Source organism: Rhamphochromis sp. 'chilingali', assembly GCF_963969265.1.
Source record: "Rhamphochromis sp. 'chilingali' genome assembly, chromosome: 5".
Lineage (NCBI taxonomy): Eukaryota > Metazoa > Chordata > Actinopteri > Cichliformes > Cichlidae > Rhamphochromis > Rhamphochromis sp. 'chilingali'.
The window spans coordinates 4,367,143-4,389,964 of NC_137932.1; the positions used below are offsets into that span (position 1 = coordinate 4,367,143).

Genomic DNA, 22,822 nt, shown 5'->3' on the forward strand with positions numbered 1-22,822 from the left:
AGTGTTATTGCTGACCATGCCCATCCCTTTATGATCGCAGTGTGCCTGTGTTTTGATGGTTGGTTCTAGCAGGATAACACACCATTTTATGAGGGTCAGATCATCTCAAACTGCTTTTCTGAACATGACAATTAGGTCGCTGTATATTCAAATGACCCACAGTCACCAGATCTCAATCCGATAGAGCACCACTGGGGTGCAGTGGAACAGGATGTTTTCATCATCCGACAACAGCTGACAAATCTACATAAACTGTGCGATGCTGTCATGTCAACATGGACCAAAATCTCTGAGGAATGTTTCCAGCACCTTGTTGAATCTGTGCCACGAATAATTAAAGCAAAGACAATCTCTGATTACTCTCTTTTTCACAGTTGGGCATTTTTGTAAGAGAACACTACTAGAAATTCATCAGCAACTAAACAGAATAACAAAGAGGCATTATCACATGTGTGCTTTGAATATTTAGTGATCAGCTTACACAACAAACATTATGTGCTGTTTGCTCCCACATCAAATATGCAGCAGATCTCCAGATGAAGCGTGTTCAGTGTTAATAGGTCAGAGATGGCAAATAATAATCGCAAGATGATTTTGTTTTGATTTGCACACATAGATAAAATAGACAGATAGTAAGTATTATTTATTGTTTTATTGTCCTGCAGAGCACACCGGTGTGATGCAATTGGTGTAATGCAATCTCCTATTTGAATCTAGCACAAAGGTTACCTTTCAAACCAAAAGGCCTCACCGTGAATGCAATCAAGAAGTTACCCCTAGGCTCTGTCTGAGGCCAGTATAACACACTGAAGCTTTACACTTATTGACAAGCTTTAAACCTTTGAACCTGAGGCAGAATTTAGATAAAATAATCCAATTTCTTATTCACCGCTGTCTCGGTCCTGACTCAGACCACTCAGTGTTGTCACTCCTGTGAAGAATGCAAAACATTAGTGTCAATTCAAGTAAAGGGTTGAAGGTCACAGCAGTAAAGATGCTTTAGGGGAGAATCAGCCAATTTTAATATCACTTCAGTCGAGATTTTAAAGCAGTGAATCGCTTTTCCCTAACATGTTTTTATACTCAAAAGTTACTGCTTTACTGCACAGAAAAGGATTGCATAACTTAGTTATTGACATGTTTTACAACCTCTGCAGTGAGCTTAAGGAGATAAAGCCTTCCCTGTAGGTATTTTGTAAGCAGTTCTCAGGTGCTTAATCCGCGTTACAGTCATAATCATGCAAAATGCAATATAATACTCCCCAGTCTGGACACTGTGTCCAAAACAAAACAAAACCACTGTGTAACCATTGTGTAAATTGTAGTTCTACAGTACACTATGTCTTATCTGCCTTTCCTCAGCTGCAAGTAGTAGGGACAAAAATCAATGACATGGAAAAGCTAGTTTGTATTTTGTGTTTTTATTTTAAAAAGTCTCTCAAAGTCAAAAAGACACAAGCATTCCTGTGCAGGAACTTTAGTGAAGCTATAAAATGTGATTTTTTCATGTATTGCCAAGCTAACACCATTCCCATTTTCTTTTATTTAAAAAAAAGAAGAAAAAGAAGAAAAAAAAGAAGTGTTTTCAGCTTTTATTTGCTTCTCCTATGAAGAACAAACGGACTTAGACTGTGAAGCTGTCGTCCCTCTTGTGAGCTCTTTCATGTGCCATATTGACGTGGTATTATGAGACAACAAAGGCAGAAACTACAGCAAGCCAGCAAGAAAAAGCAGCGACGAGAGAAAACGAGGGGGAAATAATGGAAAAACTTGAGTGCTCTTTTAAATCTCTCTTAGGAAGAAAATGTGGTCTGATAAAATACAAACACATGCATCGATGCTACACTGCCTCAGCGTCAGCTTGGACTTACGCTTTAATCACTATTTTGATGGAACATTTGTCTGTGTCTCTTCATCACAGTTATTGATTTGATTTATGTGATAGCCACATTAACATAAAAAAAATCAATACTCATTATTTAAACCCAGGAGAGGAGAACATATGCAGCAGGACCACATTAAATGTTCATTCACTGCAGAGGTTCAGTCCAAAAGGTTGTAATTCTGCTGAGATGTGTAGCAGTCAACATTTGTTATGTTTTAGGGGTAAATAAATATATATGGCGAGTAATAGTGGACATAAATTGTCTGAGCAGAGTGATGCAAAAGTGTTTTTGACAAATTTCACAGAAGCTAAAACTAGATTATGCAGTTTCTGGGGAAGTGGCAGAGGGGTTGTTACTACTGTTGTTTGTTATTTCAAAATTGAATCGATCAGCTGAAAGACCTCAGGAAATATAGCAGTCATCTGAATGCTTAATCAGCATTGACATTAATGAAAAATTTAGCAAACAAAAACATATACTGGGATTGTTTACTTTTCAACACTCTCGCCAAATACAGTGGGGCAAAAAAGTATTTAGTCAGCCACCGATTGTGCAAGTTCCCCCACCTAAAATGATGACAGAGGTCAGTAATTTGCACCAGAGGTACACTTCAACTGTGAGAGACAGAATGTGAAAAAAAAATCCATGAATCCACATGGTAGGATTTGTAAAGAATTTATTCGTAAATTAGGGTGGAAAATAAGTATTTGGTCAATAACAAAAATACAACTCAATACTTTGTAACATAACCTTTGTTGGCAATAACAGAGGTCAAACGTTTACTATAGGTCTTTACCAGGTTTGCACACACAGTAGCTGGTATTTTGGCCCATTCCTCCATGCAGATCTTCTCGAGAGCAGTGATGTTTTGGGGCTGTCGCCGAGCAACACGGACTTTCAACTCCCGCCACAGATTTTCTATGGGGTTGAGGTCTGGAGACTGGCTAGGCCACTCCAGGACTTTCAAATGCTTCTTACGGAGCCACTCCTTTGTTGCCCGGGCGGTGTGTTTTGGATCATTGTCATGTTGGAAGACCCAGCCTCGTTTCATCTTCAAAGTTCTCACTGATGGAAGGAGGTTTTGGCTCAAAATCTCACGATACATGGCCCCATTCAAATCAAATCAACTCAAATCAAATCACTTTTATTGTCACATCACATGTGCAGGCACACTGGCACAGCACATGCGAGTGAAATTCTTGTGTGCGAGCCCCACAAGCAACAGAGATGTGCAAACACAACAACACAAACGAGCAAAATACAAGAATGGCCAACCTGAAACTAATAAATATATGTACAATATATAATAGTGTATGCATTTCTGGATGTGTATACTAAATATTTTCCTACGTGTGTGTGTGTGTGTGTGTGTGTGTGTGTGTGTGTGTGTGTGTGTGTGTGTGTGTGTGTGTGTGTGTGTATACACATTTTTACAAATTAAATAGTAAAAAAAAAATAAAATAATAATAATAATAATAATAATAATAATAATAAAATATATAAAATATACAGAGTTGAATATGTGCAAAACAAGTGGCATTTATATACAGTGTGGAGTGCATAATGTTGAATTCATTCATTCATCCATTCATTCTGTCCTTAACACGGATCAGTCGTCCTGTCCCCTTGGCAGAAAAACAGCCCCATAGCATGATGTTTCCACCCCCATGCTTCACAGTAGGTATGGTGTTCTTGGGATGCAACTCAGTATTCTTCTTCCTCCAAACACGACGAGTTGAGTTTATACCAAAAAGTTCTACTTTGGTTTCATCTGACCACATGACATTCTCCCAATCCTCTGCTGTATCATCCATGTGCTCTCTGGCAAACTTCAGACGGGCCTGGACATGCACTGGCTTCAGCAGCGGAACACGTCTGGCACTGCGGGATTTGATTCCCTGCCGTTGTAGTGTGTTACTGATGGTGACCTTTGTTACTTTGGTCCCAGCTCTCTGCAGGTCATTCACCAGGTCCCCCCGTGTGGTTCTGGGATCTTTACTCACCGTTCTCATGATCATTTTGACCCCACGGGATGAGATCTTGCGTGGAGCCCCAGATCGAGGGAGATTATCAGTGGTCTTGTATGTCTTCCATTTTCTGATGATTGCTCCCACAGTTGATTTTTTCACACCAAGCTGCTTGCCTATTGTAGATTCACTCTTCCCAGTCTGGTGCAGGTCTACAATACTTTTCCTGGTGTCCTTCGAAAGCTCTTTGGTCCTGGCCATGGCGGAGTTTGGAGTCTGACTGTTTGAGGCTGTGGACAGGTGTCTTTTATACAGATGATGAGTTCAAACAGGTGCCATTCATACAGGTAACAAGTGGGGGACAGAACAGCTTCTTACAGAAGACGTTACAGGTCTGTGAGAGCCAGAGATTTTCCTTGTTTGAGGTGACCAAATACTTATTTTCCACCCTGATTTATGAATAAATTCTTTACAAATCCTACCATGTGGATTCATGGATTTTTTTTCACATTCTGTCTCTCACAGTTGAAGTGTACCTCTGGTGCAAATTACTGACCTCTGTCATCATTTTAAGTGGGGGAACTTGCACAATCGGTGGCTGACTAAATACTTTTTTGCCCCACTGTACATGTCTCTATTAGAGACTGCCGAAAAACAACACTAGATGATTTAAAATAAAATTAAAACAAGAATCAAGGACAAATATTCAACCTTGTTGCACAGTAATTAAAACTAGAGAGAGGTCAAACTCTTTTATGCCATCCTTTTCTTTCAGTATAAACTGACTGGATTGAATATTAAACTCATTAGTTGAACTGGACTTTGCATGGATCTTGGCTTGATTTGGTTAGTTTATTGGCCTTTTTTCCCGCTACAATTGCAGCACCATAAGTTCTCAATAGAGTTCTTTTTATTTTACTGCCAGACTTGAGTGCCATGCTGTCAGCAGCAGGGTCCACATAAAAACTTTCATTAGCTCTTGCAACCAACTTTGCTCTCTTAGCTGAGTGTAGCGATGATGCTATCTCCTCAATAACTATACTTCATTAGCACATTTTGGCAAACAGCTATGTAACCACATTAAAATGAGCCGGTCCTGTGCTACCATAATAAGTACTCTTAATGTTATTCAGCAGGAAACGCACAAGCATTTTGGATGAATGAGTTTTCACTGGAGGTGGGTTATGCAGTCAAAATGATGATATGGATGTATAACAGTGCTATAATGCAAACACACAGTGTCCTCACCGTGTAGTGTAAAGGCTCAGTGACCTTTATTCTTGAAAACCCTGAAAATCCCATATTCACTTTATTCATATTTATTCTCGTTTAAGTAGCACTTGGTATTCTTTTCTCCTTGAAGACTTCGTTAGAATCTTCACCTTTACTAAAATAAAATTTTAAAAAAATCCTAAAACCATCTGCATTAATAAAAAAATGACTCATGGGTGGTGTCAGAAGAGCTCAGTCACAGTACCCAGTTCTACAAGTCTGCAGCTCACAGTCAGACAAACACTGAAAGAGTGCCTTCAGGTTCAGTGGGGCATTCAGCCCCATTCATTCTCTGTCGTTGGCCTCAGGTTATCTCTCTGATATTTAATTAAGGAGCTGAATTCTGTTATGAAAATGTTGCTGAAGCTGAACAATAAGTGAGGTACATCCAGTAAAGTATTATCATATTATATTATAAAATTAAGCCTTCACCTGCATGGCTGCTAATTAGGATAATCTAGATCCTGAATTAAACAATTAATCAGAGCTAAATCCTCTTTATAGGCCATTTTATCCTTGCAAAAGCCTTTTGGACCCCATTGAGTGCTGTATTGAGAAAGCACCCTGATGCCACAATGAAGGTGCTAATAGCATTACAGATCTGGATAAAGGGAGATATGGCACAGCCTGATGAGTGCATAAACAACCAAGCTGTTCTGTAATGACACCTTCATGGGTCATTTGGAGCTTCATTTTCATTCTTTACAGCTTATTCGTTTCTATCGTCTTTACCCAATGGTCTGCTTGGTCTTGTTTGTTGAATATCTAGCAACAGAAACACCAGGAGCCACAAGTGGTCCAGACTTTTTTTCCCATCACAGTGTGGATCCTGCTCTGAATCCTAAACTGTGATGAGGATAATTAGCACAAACAATGTTATAGCTGAAGAAATGGCATTTGAGCGATACCACATATAAAGTCAAAGGAGGTGGAGGGGCTCTCCATCTTTCACCAACCCCCATAAAATATAGAAGAATACAGTTTTCTTTCATGATTAATTGATTAAGCTTAGAGTTAGAAACACACTGTTTTTAGTTTTTGTTTCACCAGTTTGGTTGATTAATATTAGCTTGGTAGAAAACACAATGACCCACTTTTCTGGTTGATTCAAGGCCTTTTTTCACTCTTGGTTTAGGTAGTTTGTTTTGGCAGTGTGTTTTGATAAATAAGAATTTGGGAGAGAGGTTTAGTATTGTGAGACTTTAAAAAAAAATTAACTTGCATTTAAAATGCTTACAGTTCTTTTAAACAATTGATTTAGGTGCTCTAACATAATTTGGGGGCTTGCCTGAGATTTGGAACCAGAACCTACTACAAATCCAGTTCTTGCTGATGGATGTGGCATATTTTTTGCATCAGGCATTACCAAAGTTTTTACAGTTCACCCTGAGAGAGGCATGAAAGGTGACATTAAACGCTACATGTATAAAGGCTAATTTACACCTGGATGTAGATGTAAAACTGTCTGTGAAGCTGGATTTAAGAAATAAGTGCTTAAAGCTTTAAAAACATTTTTAGCGCCATCTTCTGTCAGTACAACAGTCAATCTTAATAATCCCCACCCACCCACACACACAATGCTGTAATTACTGAATAAACAAAACAAAACACACAATTTCCAGAGTCCTCTAAAATGCTTCGGGGCCTCATACAGCAGCAGACAAGATATATTCCTTTTGGAACAAAGAGAAACTATTTATGGTCAATTGTGCTGTGATAGATGTTAAAAATGGATGGGTGCTAATTAGTGAGAACCTTTAGTCTTTAGTACATCAGACTGTGCCTATATACTAATAAGAAGCTACTCCTTCACAACAAAATATCAGAAAACAATGGTGCATTGATCATAGAATATTAACAAACGCACGTGTATTTGACCAAAAGTGACTGTACACAGACTCCCCTATTGTTCTTGGACTATCATCAAAGTCACACAGTAGGTTTGAGCCAAACACAAAGCTTGTCCCCACCAAAGATCAAAGCGCGGTCGAGGCTTTCATGCGGCCCACTGCATTGTGTTCATCATGAGCCACTTTGCCTTTTGTTCATTCATGTAAATGGAGATGATGAAAGAGGTGGTGTTGCTGCAGACGAGCCAATCTGAGTCGTGCTCTGAGAGACCAGCAGAGCACTCTGGCTTCTCCTCTGAAATCCCCTGTAAGCTCCTACAGTATATCTTCGTGGCTCACTGAAATATTAATCGGGCCTGGAGCAAAAGCAGCAAAGCCACAAAAATCACATATACAGAAGCACATGTGAATGAATGAGCACACATTTACGGACACACACACACACACACATTGTTCAGGCCACAGGACTTGTATAATTCAGTGGCTCAGTGCTTTTGATATCTACTGACTGCATGGCTCACTGTGGAATATTGAGCCTCAGACATAACTTCCTCCCCAGAGACAATAGAGGAAACTGCAGAGCTCTTCTACCCTACTGCTGTTCACTGAACACAAAGCATACACACTTGAAAATGGTCCTCCTATATTTCACGCCACAGAATCAGTGTGTATTGCTTGTGTGTGCAATACACCATCTGGCATTACAGTTTTATGTTCTGAACAGTAATTAATTCAGTCACCCCAAAGGAGGCTCTGTGCAGTAACAAATAGAGATGTCAATAACCAGTCATGTAGGGATGACAAGCACAGACAAGAGTTCAGATTTGTGGTAAGCAATATTCCAATTTTGCTTGCAGCGGTTGCAGTTTCTGGACTTATGCTTTCCAAGACATGATTGAATTTGAATGTATTTTGTGGCATTTAAAGGTCAGTGCTTCTCATCGTATGTAAAAAATACTTATCTAAAAACATCCGAGATGGAACCACTTTAAGTTTTAAGCATTCTATATTGTCAAAATTCTCAGTTCACTTTTTAATTTGATTTGTTGTTGTTTTTTCCCTTCTTTTTCCTGCGTCTGATTGCACTGTAGACAAAGAGAGAACAAACTGCTGTACAGGGAAGTGAAAATGATGCAAAGTGCCAAAAAGAAGATGCCAGGACTTGTCAGTTTTAATGTCCTTAGCCATGCTGAGGCCAGCTTACTACGTCTGAGCTCTGTCGCTGCATGTGTCAGCTCATTCCAATCCAGTGTTTGTCATAAAGACAGCAGCACACACAGATCCTGGCACTGTTTATGCACAGCCTAGTTTCCCACAAAGTTGGGAATGGAAAGAAAATCTCTACACTTACACACACCCACAATTGTACTTTGTACATTGCAGTGGGTAAATGTTCGTGTTTCTCTATGACAGCGGGATTACACACCTGATCAGGCCCACACTGCACCAGAAAGATCACTGCACAATGAAAAAAGGCAACAATAACAATATCAGTAACAATAAAAACACCTCTACACAGTCTTTTTTTCTTTTGATTTCTTCTTATATGCGCACCAGGCAGGATTAACCACAACAACTAATGATGCAGATCTCCATTAGTTTTCCTCTGCTAGTGCTGAAGCCCACTGGCTCCCAAGGAAAAGTGGATGGTGCTCGCTCAAAGGTGGATGAATCACTGGGGAAATTTGGGTACAGTTCTGACTTTCTTTAGCGCGCACACCCAAGCCGTTTGGGCAAATATAAGGGAGGAATTATATAACTACAACCGGAAACCGCAGAGACAACTGATATTTTAAGGGAATTAGCCACCAGGCATAACCTGAAATAAACATAACTATTTTTCTAAGGAGGACACAAGCACCAGCAGCAAACAGAAACTTCTCTGGGAACATCGAAAACGACACTTTCAAAGTAGTCTTGTAAGGTATCACGTTGCATAACATCTTCGGGGTCGTGTCGTGTCCACCCGCCGTACCAGCAAGACAAACACGCCGCATGAACTCTTAATGCCAGCGCCTCTTTAACCTAACGTGTCACCTGAACGCACCGCGACAATAACCGGATTACAATTTGGCTTCCCACAAAATGTCGAAATTCCCATCAAGTCGCTCTCTTTGCAGGTCTAATGAGTCATGACATTAACTGAGCCTAAGGTTGTTCCTCCCACGCCCCTCCAGCCCACTCCTCTCTTTATTTAAGGCGCTCCTCTGCTGCAACACTCAGAGCAGCAGGCGCACAGTCAGCGCAGCTCTCTCCTGCCGCCGCGGAGGGACGAGAGCTCCAGCTTTGTCACGTTTTCCCGGATTTACCCGTCAGCTCGTCACGATGAGACTTGTTCCAGTCGTGCTGGCGGTTACGGCTCTGTTGACAGGTAGGTGAAAGAGTTATGCCTTTCTTTTTATTCTGTTTTTTCACCCCTTTTTTGTTGAGTGCTGTGCAATAAGTTTCTTCAGGACCATGGACAGAGACGCCATCGATTCCTCAGATTCGCTACAAGCAAACTATTCGCTTATCAACCTATATGTTTAACACAGATACATTTTTTTTAATTATTCCAATGCAGGAAATCTTGCGCTTCCAGTTGGTAAAGAAGAGCAGAGAGAGGATGTGGTATGTTTTTCGATTCGTTGCTTTTTAATCAAAGCATTTTCTGTGCAAAGATCTATATTGTTATTTAGCTCATTTGATTTTTCCAGGTAACACGATGTTTGGTTGAAGTTCTGTCCAAAGCTCTCTCCAAACCGGACTCTCAGGTCGATCAGCAATGCAAAGACATCATCCAAGCAGGTCTGTGGCACAAATGATCGGTTGGATAATTCCAGGATTGTTATTATTATTTATTTTTTTAACCTTCAGACGGGTAAAACAGCACTCAGAGCGCAAGTGAGAAGCTCAAAGCTTTGAGCAGGTATAAAATCAGGCAGCATTACATTAAAAATGATCATAGTTTTCACATGACTTCTCTAAAAAAAAGTAGTGCTGATTTCCTCAGATCATTATTCTTTTGATCTAAAGGTTAAAATTCCTCTACAAATCCATCATAACTTGCACCTGTGTAGCTCTTTGTGGATTGTTTATAATATTTCTTTTGCTCTGTCACAGGTATTATACATGCCCCGTTGGACAAGAAGAGTGGGGATGGCTCAGTAACTCATGAAGAGATAGTCAAAGTTCACGCAGAGCCAGTGGCAAAGGCAGCAGATGTGAAAGACATCGAGGAACTCCTGAAGTCTGTGGAAGAAAAAAGAGAAAACCCAGAAGATGAGCGCAGCCAAGAATCCTGGAGTCTGGGTGATGAGAAGGACAAGAGACATGAGAACAATGTGGAAGAAGAACGGGAGAAGAGGAGCAGCTGGAGGCCTGGAAGATTCCACCAAAGAAGGCACAAACGAGGAGAGGAAGAAGAGGATGGCGAGCGCAGCCAAGAGAGTTGGGGAGTAGATGAAAAGAGGTCAGACGATGAGGAAGAGGAAGATGAAGACAGAGAGAAGAGGAACTGGAGGCCTGGAAGATACCACCAAAGAAAACACAAACGAGATGAGGAACCTCTAGGAGAAAACGAGGTAGATGAGGACCGTAGCCAAGAGCGCTGGGAAGCAGACAAAAGGCACGGGGATGAGAATGAGGAGGAGAGATACAAACGCATTTGGAAACCTACACATCGCTATCATCACAAGAAAACACCCCACAAACGCAGCAATGAGCCATCAGAGGGCGAGGAAGATGGAGAACGTAGCCAGGAGTACTGGGATTTTGATGCCGGAAGAGATAAGAGGAACTGGAGACCTGGCAGGTACCACCAGAGGAGACACAAACGAGATGAAGAGCTGTCAGAAGAAGCCAAAGAGGAGCCAGAAGAAGAACGCAGTCAGGAAGACTGGGATTTTGACACTGGAAGGGAGAAGAGAGAATGGCGGCCTGGCAGGTACCACCAGAGGAGACACAAACGAGATGAGGAGCTGTCAGATGAAGCTAGGGACGAACCGGATGATGAACGCAGCCAAGAAGACTGGGATTTTGACACTGGAAGAGAGAGGAGGAACTGGAGGCCCGGCAGGTACCACCAGAGGAGACACAAACGGGATGAAGAGCTGTCAGATGAAGCTAGGGATGAACCGGATGAAGAACGCAGCCAAGAATACTGGGATTTTGATACTGGAAAAGAGAAGAGAAACTGGAGACCCGGCAGGTACCACCAAAAGAAACACAAACGAGATGAGGAGCTCACAGAAGAAGACGCGGAGGCGGCAAAGGACAGAGACGCAGCTTTGAGGTACTTCAAATATTTTTTTCACATCAAACGACTTCTACTGTTAAGTGTCGCAGGTTCATTGCCTGCAATCTGGAGCACAAAATACTGCAGATTACTGTAAGAACAGAGAATAAAAGCCAAATCTCACAAATGAAACATGTGCTGCCATAAAAAACGAATAAATAAGAAGAAGTTGGTAAAAATCTAACCATTTTTCAGATATCTTGCTGAGAAGCGCAATCCCTGGATTTACCGAGGCTTCTACCACCCAGCCTGGTTTAAAAGGGATTCAGAAGAACACACTGCAACCTCAAACAAGGTAAGCATGAGGTTGTGACAATACAGCGTTTGACTGAAGATAATCAAATGCATATGACTGCTCTGTGTGCTACATCAAAGAGCGCTTAGTTTTGACATTTTTCAACAGAATGTTACTTCACCCAGTCTGAAGTCACTGTATATTTTTGTAGACACATAATGTGTTTTTTTCCCCTTTTTGTCTGTTCAGATGGATGAACTGACCAATTTGCTGAGCTATAAGATAAACCAGCTGGCTAACCACTCTCCTCAAGAGGAGGCAATGAGGAGCTCACAGCAGAGAGCACTTACACCACAGGAGGTACAAAAAAAAAAAACGACAACAACTATAAAAGGCTGCATTCACAAGTGCAAAAAAAAAGTGTTTTATGCCACTGATGAAGACTGAAAATTAGTCTTGGAATCACGTCTGTCACTTATACTGATGATCAGAAGGGTTCAGACAACAAACAGGTAATTTAATATTACAAAAAGTCAGTTCATCCAAAAAACGCAAACTGATAAAAAAAAAACACACTGCACTCTGCAGCTGTTTCTGTAAACTATTTGCACCACATTTAGCTGACCTAGTAAAACCACGGAGCGCATCACACACCTCCACCGCACCGCTTCACGAGGAGAAAAAGCAGCTCGTCTCATTAGGGACATCTCTAGCCTGCACCGTGATCCTGGGATTTATCCTTCAAAAAGCTCAACGCATCTGTGCAAATGCACATCAAGAACCGCCCCTTGTGAGCATGTCCTCAAAACATAAAGGAGAATCTAACCAGTGCATTCATGAGCAGCGACTCGTCTGGCTTGCTTTGAATCTGCGTGCTGACTTCCTCACAGCGCTTCTTTCTTTTTTTTTTGCTCTCCCTGCACCAGCGTTTTATGAGTGCTGCAGTAATCACAGTAAGAACCACATGACTGCAGCTTCTCAGAGCAAACAAAGTTATAATATACCCATTAAAAAAAAAAGAACTAGAGCCTACAGAGACCTCCCTGTCTTTGAAGCAGAAAAACAAATTAGGGAGGCGATGGCATAATGATTTATTAGTTCTTCAGCAATGCAACTACAAGCATGACGAGGGACTAGTTAACCTAAATGACCAATTACAATATTTTATTTGAAGCAGGCACAGGGTGGCGGGGGAAATAGAAGGAAATGTATGATCATTCAGTTCTGATTTCTATTCCAAATGTGATGCTGTTCCAGCAGGAAATGTTGGTAATGTGTTAATCTGTGTTTTTCAGGAGAAAGAGCTACAGAACCTGGCAGCGATGGATATGGAGTTGCAGAAAATTGCAGCCAAGTTGCATGAAAACACTGCATAACTGAAAAACAAAAAAAAAGTTGCAATTTTACTGTATGTCTCCCAGTTTAGTGTGCTTGCAGTGTTAAAATGAAGAAAAAAAACAACAACCCTGGAGCCTTGCCAAAGCATTTTAGCTGAGTTTTCGTTTTTGTGATATTTTGATGTTATCAAATCAAACAGCATGGGAATGGCTTGGATGTTTATATTCAGAGAAATGTAAAAACAATATATACATATATGAGATCATAATTACTTAAATGTGTTCTGCAGAGTTTGTTCTGACTGCACTCAATAAACAGTTATTCTGGGACCAAACCAACATCTCTCCTTTATTTATTGAAGAAAAAACGTGGTCACACATTTGGTTCTTTTAGTACTGCTTTTTAATGTGCAGGTAGAAATGTAGCCCGCAGTAAAGCTGCATCAGCAACTGTTTCATAAAACAAATGGCAATTTCTGCAAGAATAACAAAATAAAATAAAAGCAAGTTATAACGTAGAATCTGGAAAGCATAAAAAAAAACAACTTTTACTTGTCTCAGGACAAAAACAACCAAAGCTGTTACTCTCGACACACAAACTATAAACTGGCTAACAATTTACTCCTCATCTCCACTGATGTGAGCACACCCGGCAGGAAAAAGTGTTCTGATGAATACAAACCAGACACTCGGTCTCCCCTTACTACTGATGGTGTCAAATCAGTTCAACAGCACAGGAGGAAAAAAAAATCCCTACAGGCCTCTGGGAATGTGCCCTTAAAAAGATTTGATGCTTCTGTATTTGTTTATCCCTCCGTGTCTTCCAGTTTCTGTCTCTTTGGCGCTGGTTCTTCAGCTTGCTTAGAGCCTGCAGGTTTCGAGTGGTCCGTGGCAACGGTCGTCCCTGAGAGGAGGTAGCCCCCGCCCCCGCTCATTAGTAGCAGAGGATGTGTCCTGTCAGGCAACACCTAGGGACCAAACAGAGTCTCAGTCAGGAGACATTAACTCTGCAAGAATGGTTAGAGGGTGAATAACACTTTGGTCCTGAGAGTCTGCAAACATGCATTTATCTAGTTGCTGCTGCTTAGTATCCAATTCTGTAAGAAGCAATAGGAATGAAAAGGAATGCAAAATAAAGAAAAACAAAAGTAGGGAGTCTAATAATTTATCAAGAGCAGTGGCAATTAATGTAATGTAGTGATGCTCCCAAATGTAGAAGGATTTTATAAGTTAGTCCAAAGTAAAGTGTTTAGAAATAAAAGAAGCTTCAACAGGGATAATCAGCAACATCCCCGTGTTCTAATTAATTCAATGCTTGCAGTTTCTAAGCGGAGAATTAGATTCTTTTCTGGATTGTGTCATTACACATTGTGAATACTTATGGTTAAGCAATAGATCCTGGTGGGACAACAACCAATGAATCGAAAGATAATAATCCACAATTATTAATTTGGGCAAATATATTGGGCCACACCTCTTCATCTTTGAATAAAGGTGTCCCATGTCCACATGTGTATAAAAATCAAGCACCTAGCCATGCAGTCTGCATTTACAGACATTTGTGAAAGATCGGGTCCATCTACACAGTGTTTCAAAAGGTCTCAACGTTTATACATCGCTGCTATCATCAATTTGAGCACGACACTGTAACAGGATGTTATCGCAGCAAAAAGTTTGGGAAATTTATTTCTTGTTCGGCTGTAAGTGTGAAAATATTTACAAACCAAAGCAATTCAGCCACAAAGTGGAAGTCCATGTAACATTACAGACTGCTTAGGCAGACAGTGTTAAAAAAGCCTGGAGTTCCAAACCTCCTCTGACATAAACCACGCTTTAAATTTGTAAAGTGTGGTAGAATAATAATAATGCCATGGGGTTGTTTTCCTGGATTGGCCTGCCCCTCTTTGTTCCAGTAAAGGAAAAGCTGGAACGACCCTTTTCTGTTGCAGCATGATTGTGCCCCAGCGCAGAAAGCAAAGTCCATAAAGGTACGGCTGGATGAGATTAGTGTGGAAAACTTCAATGGCCTGCGTAGAAGCCTGAACTCAAGCTCACTAAACACCTTTAACGTGATCTAGTATGAAAACTATGGGTCAGGCCCTCACGTTGAACATCAATATCTGAGCTCACAAATCTTCTGGATGAGAGGGCAGCAGTTCCCACAGACACACTCCCAAATCTTCTTTAAACTCGGTTTTTATTGTTACCATCTACTTTTTTAGTACCTGCTCAGTTGGGGGTCCAAGCGGTATGAGTCAATGGGAAAGTGTAATGTCAACTCTGTATGCCACAGACTATCCAGTCAGCGGCAGCACTTAATTAGTCATGAGAGCAATTCCTTCACAAAAATCAAAATAATAACAAAAAAAGTAGCAGTTGAGTCGAGTTGAGCAGAGCCGATGCTAATGGAAAAGAGGTAATTGTCTAGTTAACCTAAACAGTGATAAAGCAGTTAGCTGTGCTGATTTGAGTAATTATTCCCTGTTGCTTGTTGACTATGAGCCACCTTCATTATACTTTGATTATAGAATAGCTTCAAATGCAAAAAAACAGAAAGCACACACAGTGCAGAGTCCAAATATTTACCTGGTAATGTCTCAGCCAGGTGTCTGTGAGTCTGAGGTTGACTGTGCCGCCACATTCCTTGAGTTTCTTGAAGCACTCTATGAGAGGCTGCGGAAATCAACATAGAAAATATGACAGATTGCTCTTTCTAGCAACATGGGCATGAAGGAAGTTAATAAGTTCAAGCAACCTCTTGGCGGTGATAATGCCCATTGCATTCATGTGGTATGGCAGCCCCCCCCATTGGATGTCTAACCAATACAAGCCTGACTACAGTGGCAACTAATGAGAGATCTCACTTATTAGCTTTGTTCCGTACGGGACATGGAAGATCTTACCTCTATATACTGGGAATAAACTACAAAAGGCCTGGAGGGTGAGAGGAATTTGAGCAGGCCCAAAAGGACGGGACAGGGGTGAAACCGGCTCGATATAACCAGCCTGCAGGTGAAGAAGAGAGAGATGATTAGGCAAACAAGCCTAGTATGAAATACACTGTCAGCTGTACAGGAAATGCGTAGGTAGGCAATACAGCAATTCAGTAACTAATGCTGCATGCAAGACATTAACGCAAGACTCAAGGATTTAGTACCTTCCTGTAGTAGACATTCGTACTATATTTCAGAAAGCTGAACGAGACAGCAAGTCAAAAAGGGTGATTTAGGACAATGTGATTATCATAAAGCAGCAGTGATTTAGAGGGGAATCAATAGGGAAACAAGCTCAACACTTGTATTCCAGTCTCAGATGTCACCTTGATAACAATTTATCCATCAGTCACAAAACAACTATAAGGCGTTCTTCACTTTATATGAGAGGAAGCTGCTGAGCAATCAATTTACTTACCCCGTAAAGGGCAATGTACAATAGTCAATATGTGTGTGCTCAGAAGAAACAAATAATTTCTAATGACTTTTATGGAGATAGTTAATGACACTATAATCATTCATAAATTTCTCATCCCTGTGATCTACTGTAATTGCTTCTTTTTTTTTTTCTTTTCTTTTTTTTTTAAATGACCTGGTTGAATATGGAGTAATTTTTAAAAAGGCAGAGCCGGAGCGGAGAGAGGTGGATGTTAGAAAGAGCGGGATGAGAGACAGAAATGTCGATGTAGGAATAAAATCAGACACCAACCCGTCGGCATTCCTTCCTTTCAGCAGGGCGGCGGTAGCTGCCAGCTTCCTCTGCTTCTCCTCTAGTCTCAGCTTTTTCACCTGAGCCTGTAGAAAACAAACAAACCCTGAGGTCAGGAAACCATATGATAGTATGTGTACTGTTGAGAGTCATCAATGATGTGTCAGCATCATTGATGACTGTATCCAGTTGTTTAGTGATGATATATTACCCGTCCAATAATACTATTTATGCTGCCTTTTAACTTTGGCCCTGTCAACAAATGCTACTGTCATCCTTGTTCGTTTGTTTTTTTAAATAGTTTTAAGACTTCATGTGTTTTTACATCCATTGTTTTTTGGTTATGGTCTGAATTAGTAGATGAGTATTTAAACATGTAGTTTTTTTGTGTGTTTTAGTTTCTTTTCACTCAGCTAATCCTCCAAGTGAACCAAAGGTGCCACCACAAACCACATGAGAACGAGACAATAACATGGAAAATTCATCCCTCATACTTTTATGTATTAATACACATCTATGTTATGTATTAATAGTACAGCCGAGAATGCAATCCATACATGGCTACAGAAACGACTCAATCTTGCAGTGTGCCCTTGCGAGTTGGGTCGGATCACGTTGTCACCATAAAGAAACTGCTCTGGAATTAGTTTGGAACTGAGACCACCTCCTCCAAAGGGTCTCCGTATGATTGCTTTAGTCTGCACACGAGCATGATTACAGTGTCCACATCTGTACTGATTAACTGCACCAAAGAGGAATACTGTCCAGCCAACAGAATTTTTATTATGCAACTTACGCAACCAAGCATGCAGTGCCATAATATTGTGCTGTGGATGGAAACTCTAACTGTCATCTAACTTAACTTCACCAACCTTCAAAAACCTTACCGGCACTTATTTACTCATGTTCCTTTTTTGAGTCCAAAGTGACAGGAGGCTGGTATATTTTTGTTTTTTAGGACATGAATCATCTTTAGATGTCGAGTACCTCACTAGCTTAATGATAACTACTGCTAAATCTGCACACCCATACATATCTTCTTTGCCATGAAAACATGGAAGCCACATTTGACTGTCTGTGCAACTTCTATGAAGTCAGAGTAGCAACTTCATAGCAGCATAAAGAATTGGGAGTATTTACTCTAAATGGTGCATCTGTGTTTGCTTCCTTTTATGAAGTGAGACTAGCAGGCTAGCTCCTGTTCCTGATGACAACAAAACTAAGAGGATTGAGGGGGAAAAAGGAAAATGCATGAACGCTGGACACACCTTGGCTTCTTTGAGTTTATCCTTCTCCGTTTTCTCCACGTCCTGACCAGCATCATCACCAGTGTTGGTCACCATGCTCTCCTCCTCTGGAGTGCCTTGCTCTTCTGCCTCAGGCTGGTTTTGCTTCTTCTCTGCAGCCAAGTTCAACTGCTTTTCATGAGTATTCTCTGAAATGATAAATCTTTGTCAGCGTAACATTGAACACCATAAAGTATGATTCAGTCTCTTGAATCATACTTTACGGGTCAAGTTAGATTTAGGTTATTGTTTTACTTTCTGAACTACTGAATTAAACGTTTTCTGTATGCTCACGTGAACAAATGAAGATCAAACGGAAGAGAGAAGCTATATTTCTACATCTGAAACTAAAGGGGTGTAACTATCTTGAAAAGACTGTTAAAAAAAAAAAAAAAAGGCGAGTTTTACCAGCAGTGGGGTCTTTGGCACTGGTGTCCAGAGTTCCTGCCAAGAGAGCGTTGACGTGGCAGATGGGAAACTCATGCAGCGTGTCGTGAAAATGCGCAGGAAAGCCAAAATTCTCCACTCCCGCCCGCACTGGCCCACCCCCTGGGTACATTTGGATCACTGATCCGTAGCCTGGATGAGGAGGAAGCAAAGAGTATTTATTGAAAAGATCAAGGAAAAGATGTGTGCAAGAAGAACAAAACAAACAAGAAAAAAACCTTAATAACTGCACAGAGAAGAAGAAACTTGCCTCCCATTCTTTCCATGATGGATCCCAGTACAAGCCCAGCACAAGTCTCAAACACCAACACCTTACTGCCAGCGTGGATGTTCGCCAGAGTTAGCATCTGGGCAAGTGTGTCATACCGCAGGTGGCTGCGGCACATGGAAATATTTGTTTCATGTAGACATCTTACAGCTATTTAAAGAAAACACACTTACTCATAATTCATGTGCTGACTCACCAGATCTTCCCTGGTTCGCGGCTGTGGTACATCATAGCCAGGATGCGACAGGACGGTTTTAGAATCATCACCGTATTTTCATACCTGCAAAACACGGGAACAACCGATAACACTAATTAAAACACAGCTCGTTAAATAACAGTCCAGAACAGGCTGTGGCTGTATCATCATAAGTGACTCACTTTTTCTTCTTCTTCTTGATGTATTTAACCTGGGAATACTCAGTCTTATCTCCGAAAGTGGCGTGGTTATCTACGAGCTTCTTAATGATGTCCTGTGATGACCAAACACACATACAGTCGCTCGTCTCACTTTATGTTGGAATACAGCAATTTAATTAAATCCTAAAAACACAATGTTCCCACGAAAAGACAAAAACACAATGTGTTCTGTCTCTTTATTTTCCTACAACTTTGCTATCATGTATGCGGGACTCAACGCCAAGCCTGTTGGTTCCCATTTAAGATGTGCAACCACTAAAATCTATTTTAAATAAATATGTCATATGTTTAGAATAGAATAGAATAGAATAGAATTCAACTTTATTGTCATTGCACATGCACAGGTACAGGGCAACGAAATGCAGTTTGCATCCATCCAGAAGTGCTTTAGTGATATAGATATATTACAATATATATTAGCAATAGTATAGATATGTAACTGCTTGTTTACACAAGTCTCTAAAGCAGTAACTCATTTAGATGTGTACTGTGCTAAAGTCTTATGCCACCCCCTATTTCTTTACATTGTGCTAGGAAAATGGGGGAAAAGGTGCAGCACTTTATTGAAAAATCTTCAAGCATACATGAAAATACTATATATATAAATCAGAAATCGACAATTCTAATGACCAGCCTCAACTCTCTTAGGCAGCTTTCTTGCAATGTCTTTAAGTAGTCTTCAGGAACAGTTCTCCAGGCTTCTTGAAGGACATTCAAAGCTTTTCTTTGGACCTTGACTGCCCTTTGTCCCCTTGTCTGTCATGATGATCCCACACCAACAAAGTTGAGGTGCAGGCCATGACTGATAGTCTTCCATTCTTTGCATTTCTATCCAGGTTACTTCACTGGCACTATGTTTGGGATCCTTATCAAAATGAAGCTGCTGCAAATCAGATGTTTTCCAGGTGGTAATAGATGGTGGATCAATATCTGATAGTAATTTTCTGTGTTCCTAATTCCATCAGTTTTGCCAAGATCCTCAACACTACTGGCTGAAATGCAGTCCCAAACCATGACAGAGCCTCCACTGTGTTTTACAGATGGCCATAAACACTCCGTGCTGTACCACTCACCTGATCTATTCTGTTCTTATTTAGGAATATCAGGATTCATCGTTCCATGAGACTTATCGCCATGGATTCTCAGTGCAGTTCTTCTGTAATTTGGCATTCACAAATTAGAAGTGGACTTGTGAGATTTCGTTAAGGAAGTATTTCCTTCTGTAAAAATAGCTGCTGTTCCACTGAGATCATTTCTGATGAGGCTTCAGTAAACAGTGAAAGGATCAGCTGAATGGCCAAATGAATCTCTCAGGTCCCGTGTCATGACTTTACAGGATTTGTTCCCATTTCTTTATGACATGACTTTCACATAATGTTCATTGGCTTTAGATAGTTTTTCAGGTCTGCCTAGCTCTTAAGGCATCCCCTTGTTGGTGCAAAAGTACTATTATCAGTATTAACCGAGTTACCTTCTGTATTTTTCATATATTCAATTAAAGTCATCAATTAGAGATACTGGTCAACATTGGTTTTCCATCCAATTTGCAATGAAAAAAAAAGTATTTTTTTACCATCACTCTGTAAGATAACAACTATAGGCAGTACTCTGACACATTTAAATGTGAAATTGTAAAGTTTCACATGTACCTGACCCTTCAGACCTTTCTCTTTAAGAGCCTCAATGTCATCCCTGGTCAGCTTCTGTGATTTGCCATCGTCAACAATGTTTCTATTGTCTGTACCTGCCTCCACTGCATCTGGGAGGCACAAACAAGCACACAAAGACACTACTGTAAGTAAAAGGTTATAGGCGGTAGAAAGTCTATGACATATTTATTTGGGTATAGAAGGTGGTCGTCACAAGTCCAAATGCAACTGGTAGCATAAAAGAGTCAGTTGTATATCTGAAAATATGAAAAAGACTTAAGATTTAACAGCAGGTTACACACCAAGGGGGCTTGCAGTGTCCTTGAGCTCATGTGGCTTTAGATTTCCTCCAGACAAAATTTCAAATGTGGTGCTGTACAGCTGTCCCACTGCATTATCGAGGAAGATCCACTGCTTCTCAAAAATCACCTTTCTAAGAGAGACAGAAAGAGCAGTTTGTTAGTATAATCTGCATAATACATCTCACTGCACACATGCTTTGATCTGAAAATAACAAATGAACACAAAAGCATCTTATGTGAGCTAATCCTCAGTCTGTGCTTCTCGTAAAAATATTATGATCAGCACAAATTCAGTGAAGTATTTAAGGTGGTTAAAATGCTTCTATTTTCCTTTAAAGCTGTCAACTTACTTCCTCGGCTGAATCTGCACAGCTTTGAAGATTTCCCCTCGTTTCAACACAACGTAGTCACCCTCTTTAATTCTGTACTGATTATCATCGTCTCCGTTGTCCGCCATAACGAAGCTCATAAACGAGCTAACTAGCTCAGCTGAACGATAAATGTTTTTCTCAGCTAATGATTCGGGGTCTTCGCTGTCAAGGCACAGTTCAAAAAGGCACTACACTACCCTGCATAAATAGCAAAATATCCCAAATTAATATTTCCACGTGTTAGCTTTCACTTCTCTAGCTTCTCAGGACGGCTAAACGAAAGCAGAGTGCTGCTGGTGCCATGCTTCGACTTACTTGCCTGTGATTGGCTGGTTAGACATCGACGAGCTCGCTAGCCAATAGGAGGGTATAGAGTGAATAGAAGTGCGCTAAGTTTAACTTTAGAGTTCAGAATAATCGATATCATGGGTACGGGGAGGGGAAAAGGTGATCTTTCCCGAGAAAACGGCTTCATAGCGGGACTTAAAGAAGCATTGGAACACAATAATGCAAAATTATATTCTGTGTATATATAACGTGTTAATCTTTAGAGAACATTATGTGCAACATGGACGAATTTTATGATACTTATAGCAAATAAGGTCTTCTTCTCGTCATATCTATGCTTTTTATTATCTGTGACAATCACGGTGGTGCTGTTTTTGGAATAAGCTGCCTGCTAACCGGAGATCAGTTACATCTGTGACTAAAAATAGACTCAACATCTTTTTAAAAAAAATGTTATATTTTGCTGTCACTGCCTTAATGCGTTGTAAAACTACATAGGTATTTTTGTCTTTTGTGTTAAGCACATTGAGTTTACACAGAATGACATATGCTGCATAAAGCTGTTGCCAATTCCAGTTAAATCTGGCAAAATATCTGTCTGTTTTTGTATACTATCAGCTTAGAGCATTACAGTATAAAGTCGGGAGAAATCAAATATCACTGAAATACACTGAAAACTATTGTAATTTTTTTGCTTTAATAATATGCTGACATTTGACATTTACTGAAGTCATGAATCCCCCGTCCCACAAACTTAAAGGCCCATTTCAGTTTCCAGTCCAACGCAACCATGTGGTTGTTCACATTAGTGGAGGACTTGATTGTTGTTCTAATAATAGCATGTAGAAACTTGTAGAAAGATTTTTCCAGATCTGTGCAAATCTATTCCTCTGCAAGGCTTAAGATGCTTCCTTCAGGTGTTTATTTAAAACAAACAGACACTACCTTAACCGTAAAGCAGAGTGGACGCAGCATCAAGTCAGTGATATGTTTTGGCTACAGGATTTTAAAAAAAAAAAAAAAAATCAAAAATGGGTTTTCCCAATAAACATAATCCCAAACGTACTTCTAAAACTGTGGCAAAATGTTTTGAGGTTAACATATTGAAGTGGCTGTAAAGGCCTGGCTTGAAGGCAAGAGAAGATTTGGGGTGATTGTTGACCAGCATTGTGCTAGTACTACTGTTGGCTGCAGACGGACGAGGAGGAGAAGAAGGGGAAGGCATGTTCGGAGGTGGCGAGAAAGAAGGATTGTGGAGCTGAGAGTAGG

The 22,822-nt window shown here is 40.5% G+C and overlaps 2 protein-coding genes across 2 annotated transcripts; one reads left to right on the plus strand and one right to left on the minus strand.

Moving 5' to 3' along the window:
- The first annotated feature begins 9,213 nt into the window (after window positions 1-9,213).
- chgb (chromogranin B) lies at window positions 9,214-13,368 on the plus strand. Its single transcript, XM_080882375.1, has 7 exons — window positions 9,214-9,346; window positions 9,539-9,585; window positions 9,672-9,762; window positions 10,078-11,248; window positions 11,447-11,546; window positions 11,736-11,846; window positions 12,782-13,368. Exons 1-7 carry the CDS (start codon window positions 9,301-9,303, stop codon window positions 12,860-12,862), a joined length of 1,647 nt encoding a protein of 548 aa, XP_080738501.1. The 5' UTR covers window positions 9,214-9,300; the 3' UTR covers window positions 12,863-13,368.
- On the minus strand, window positions 13,206-21,561 carry trmt6 (tRNA methyltransferase 6 non-catalytic subunit). Its single transcript, XM_080882376.1, has 12 exons — window positions 21,245-21,561; window positions 20,895-21,025; window positions 20,593-20,702; window positions 18,905-18,996; window positions 18,723-18,806; window positions 18,509-18,633; window positions 18,220-18,390; window positions 17,794-17,960; window positions 16,526-16,611; window positions 15,727-15,829; window positions 15,410-15,496; window positions 13,206-13,791 (listed from the first exon to the last, which is right to left on the minus strand). The coding sequence occupies exons 1-12, from the start codon at window positions 21,361-21,363 to the stop codon at window positions 13,630-13,632; spliced, it is 1,437 nt and encodes a 478-aa protein (XP_080738502.1). The 5' UTR covers window positions 21,364-21,561; the 3' UTR covers window positions 13,206-13,629.
- Between the last annotated feature and the right edge of the window lie 1,261 nt (window positions 21,562-22,822).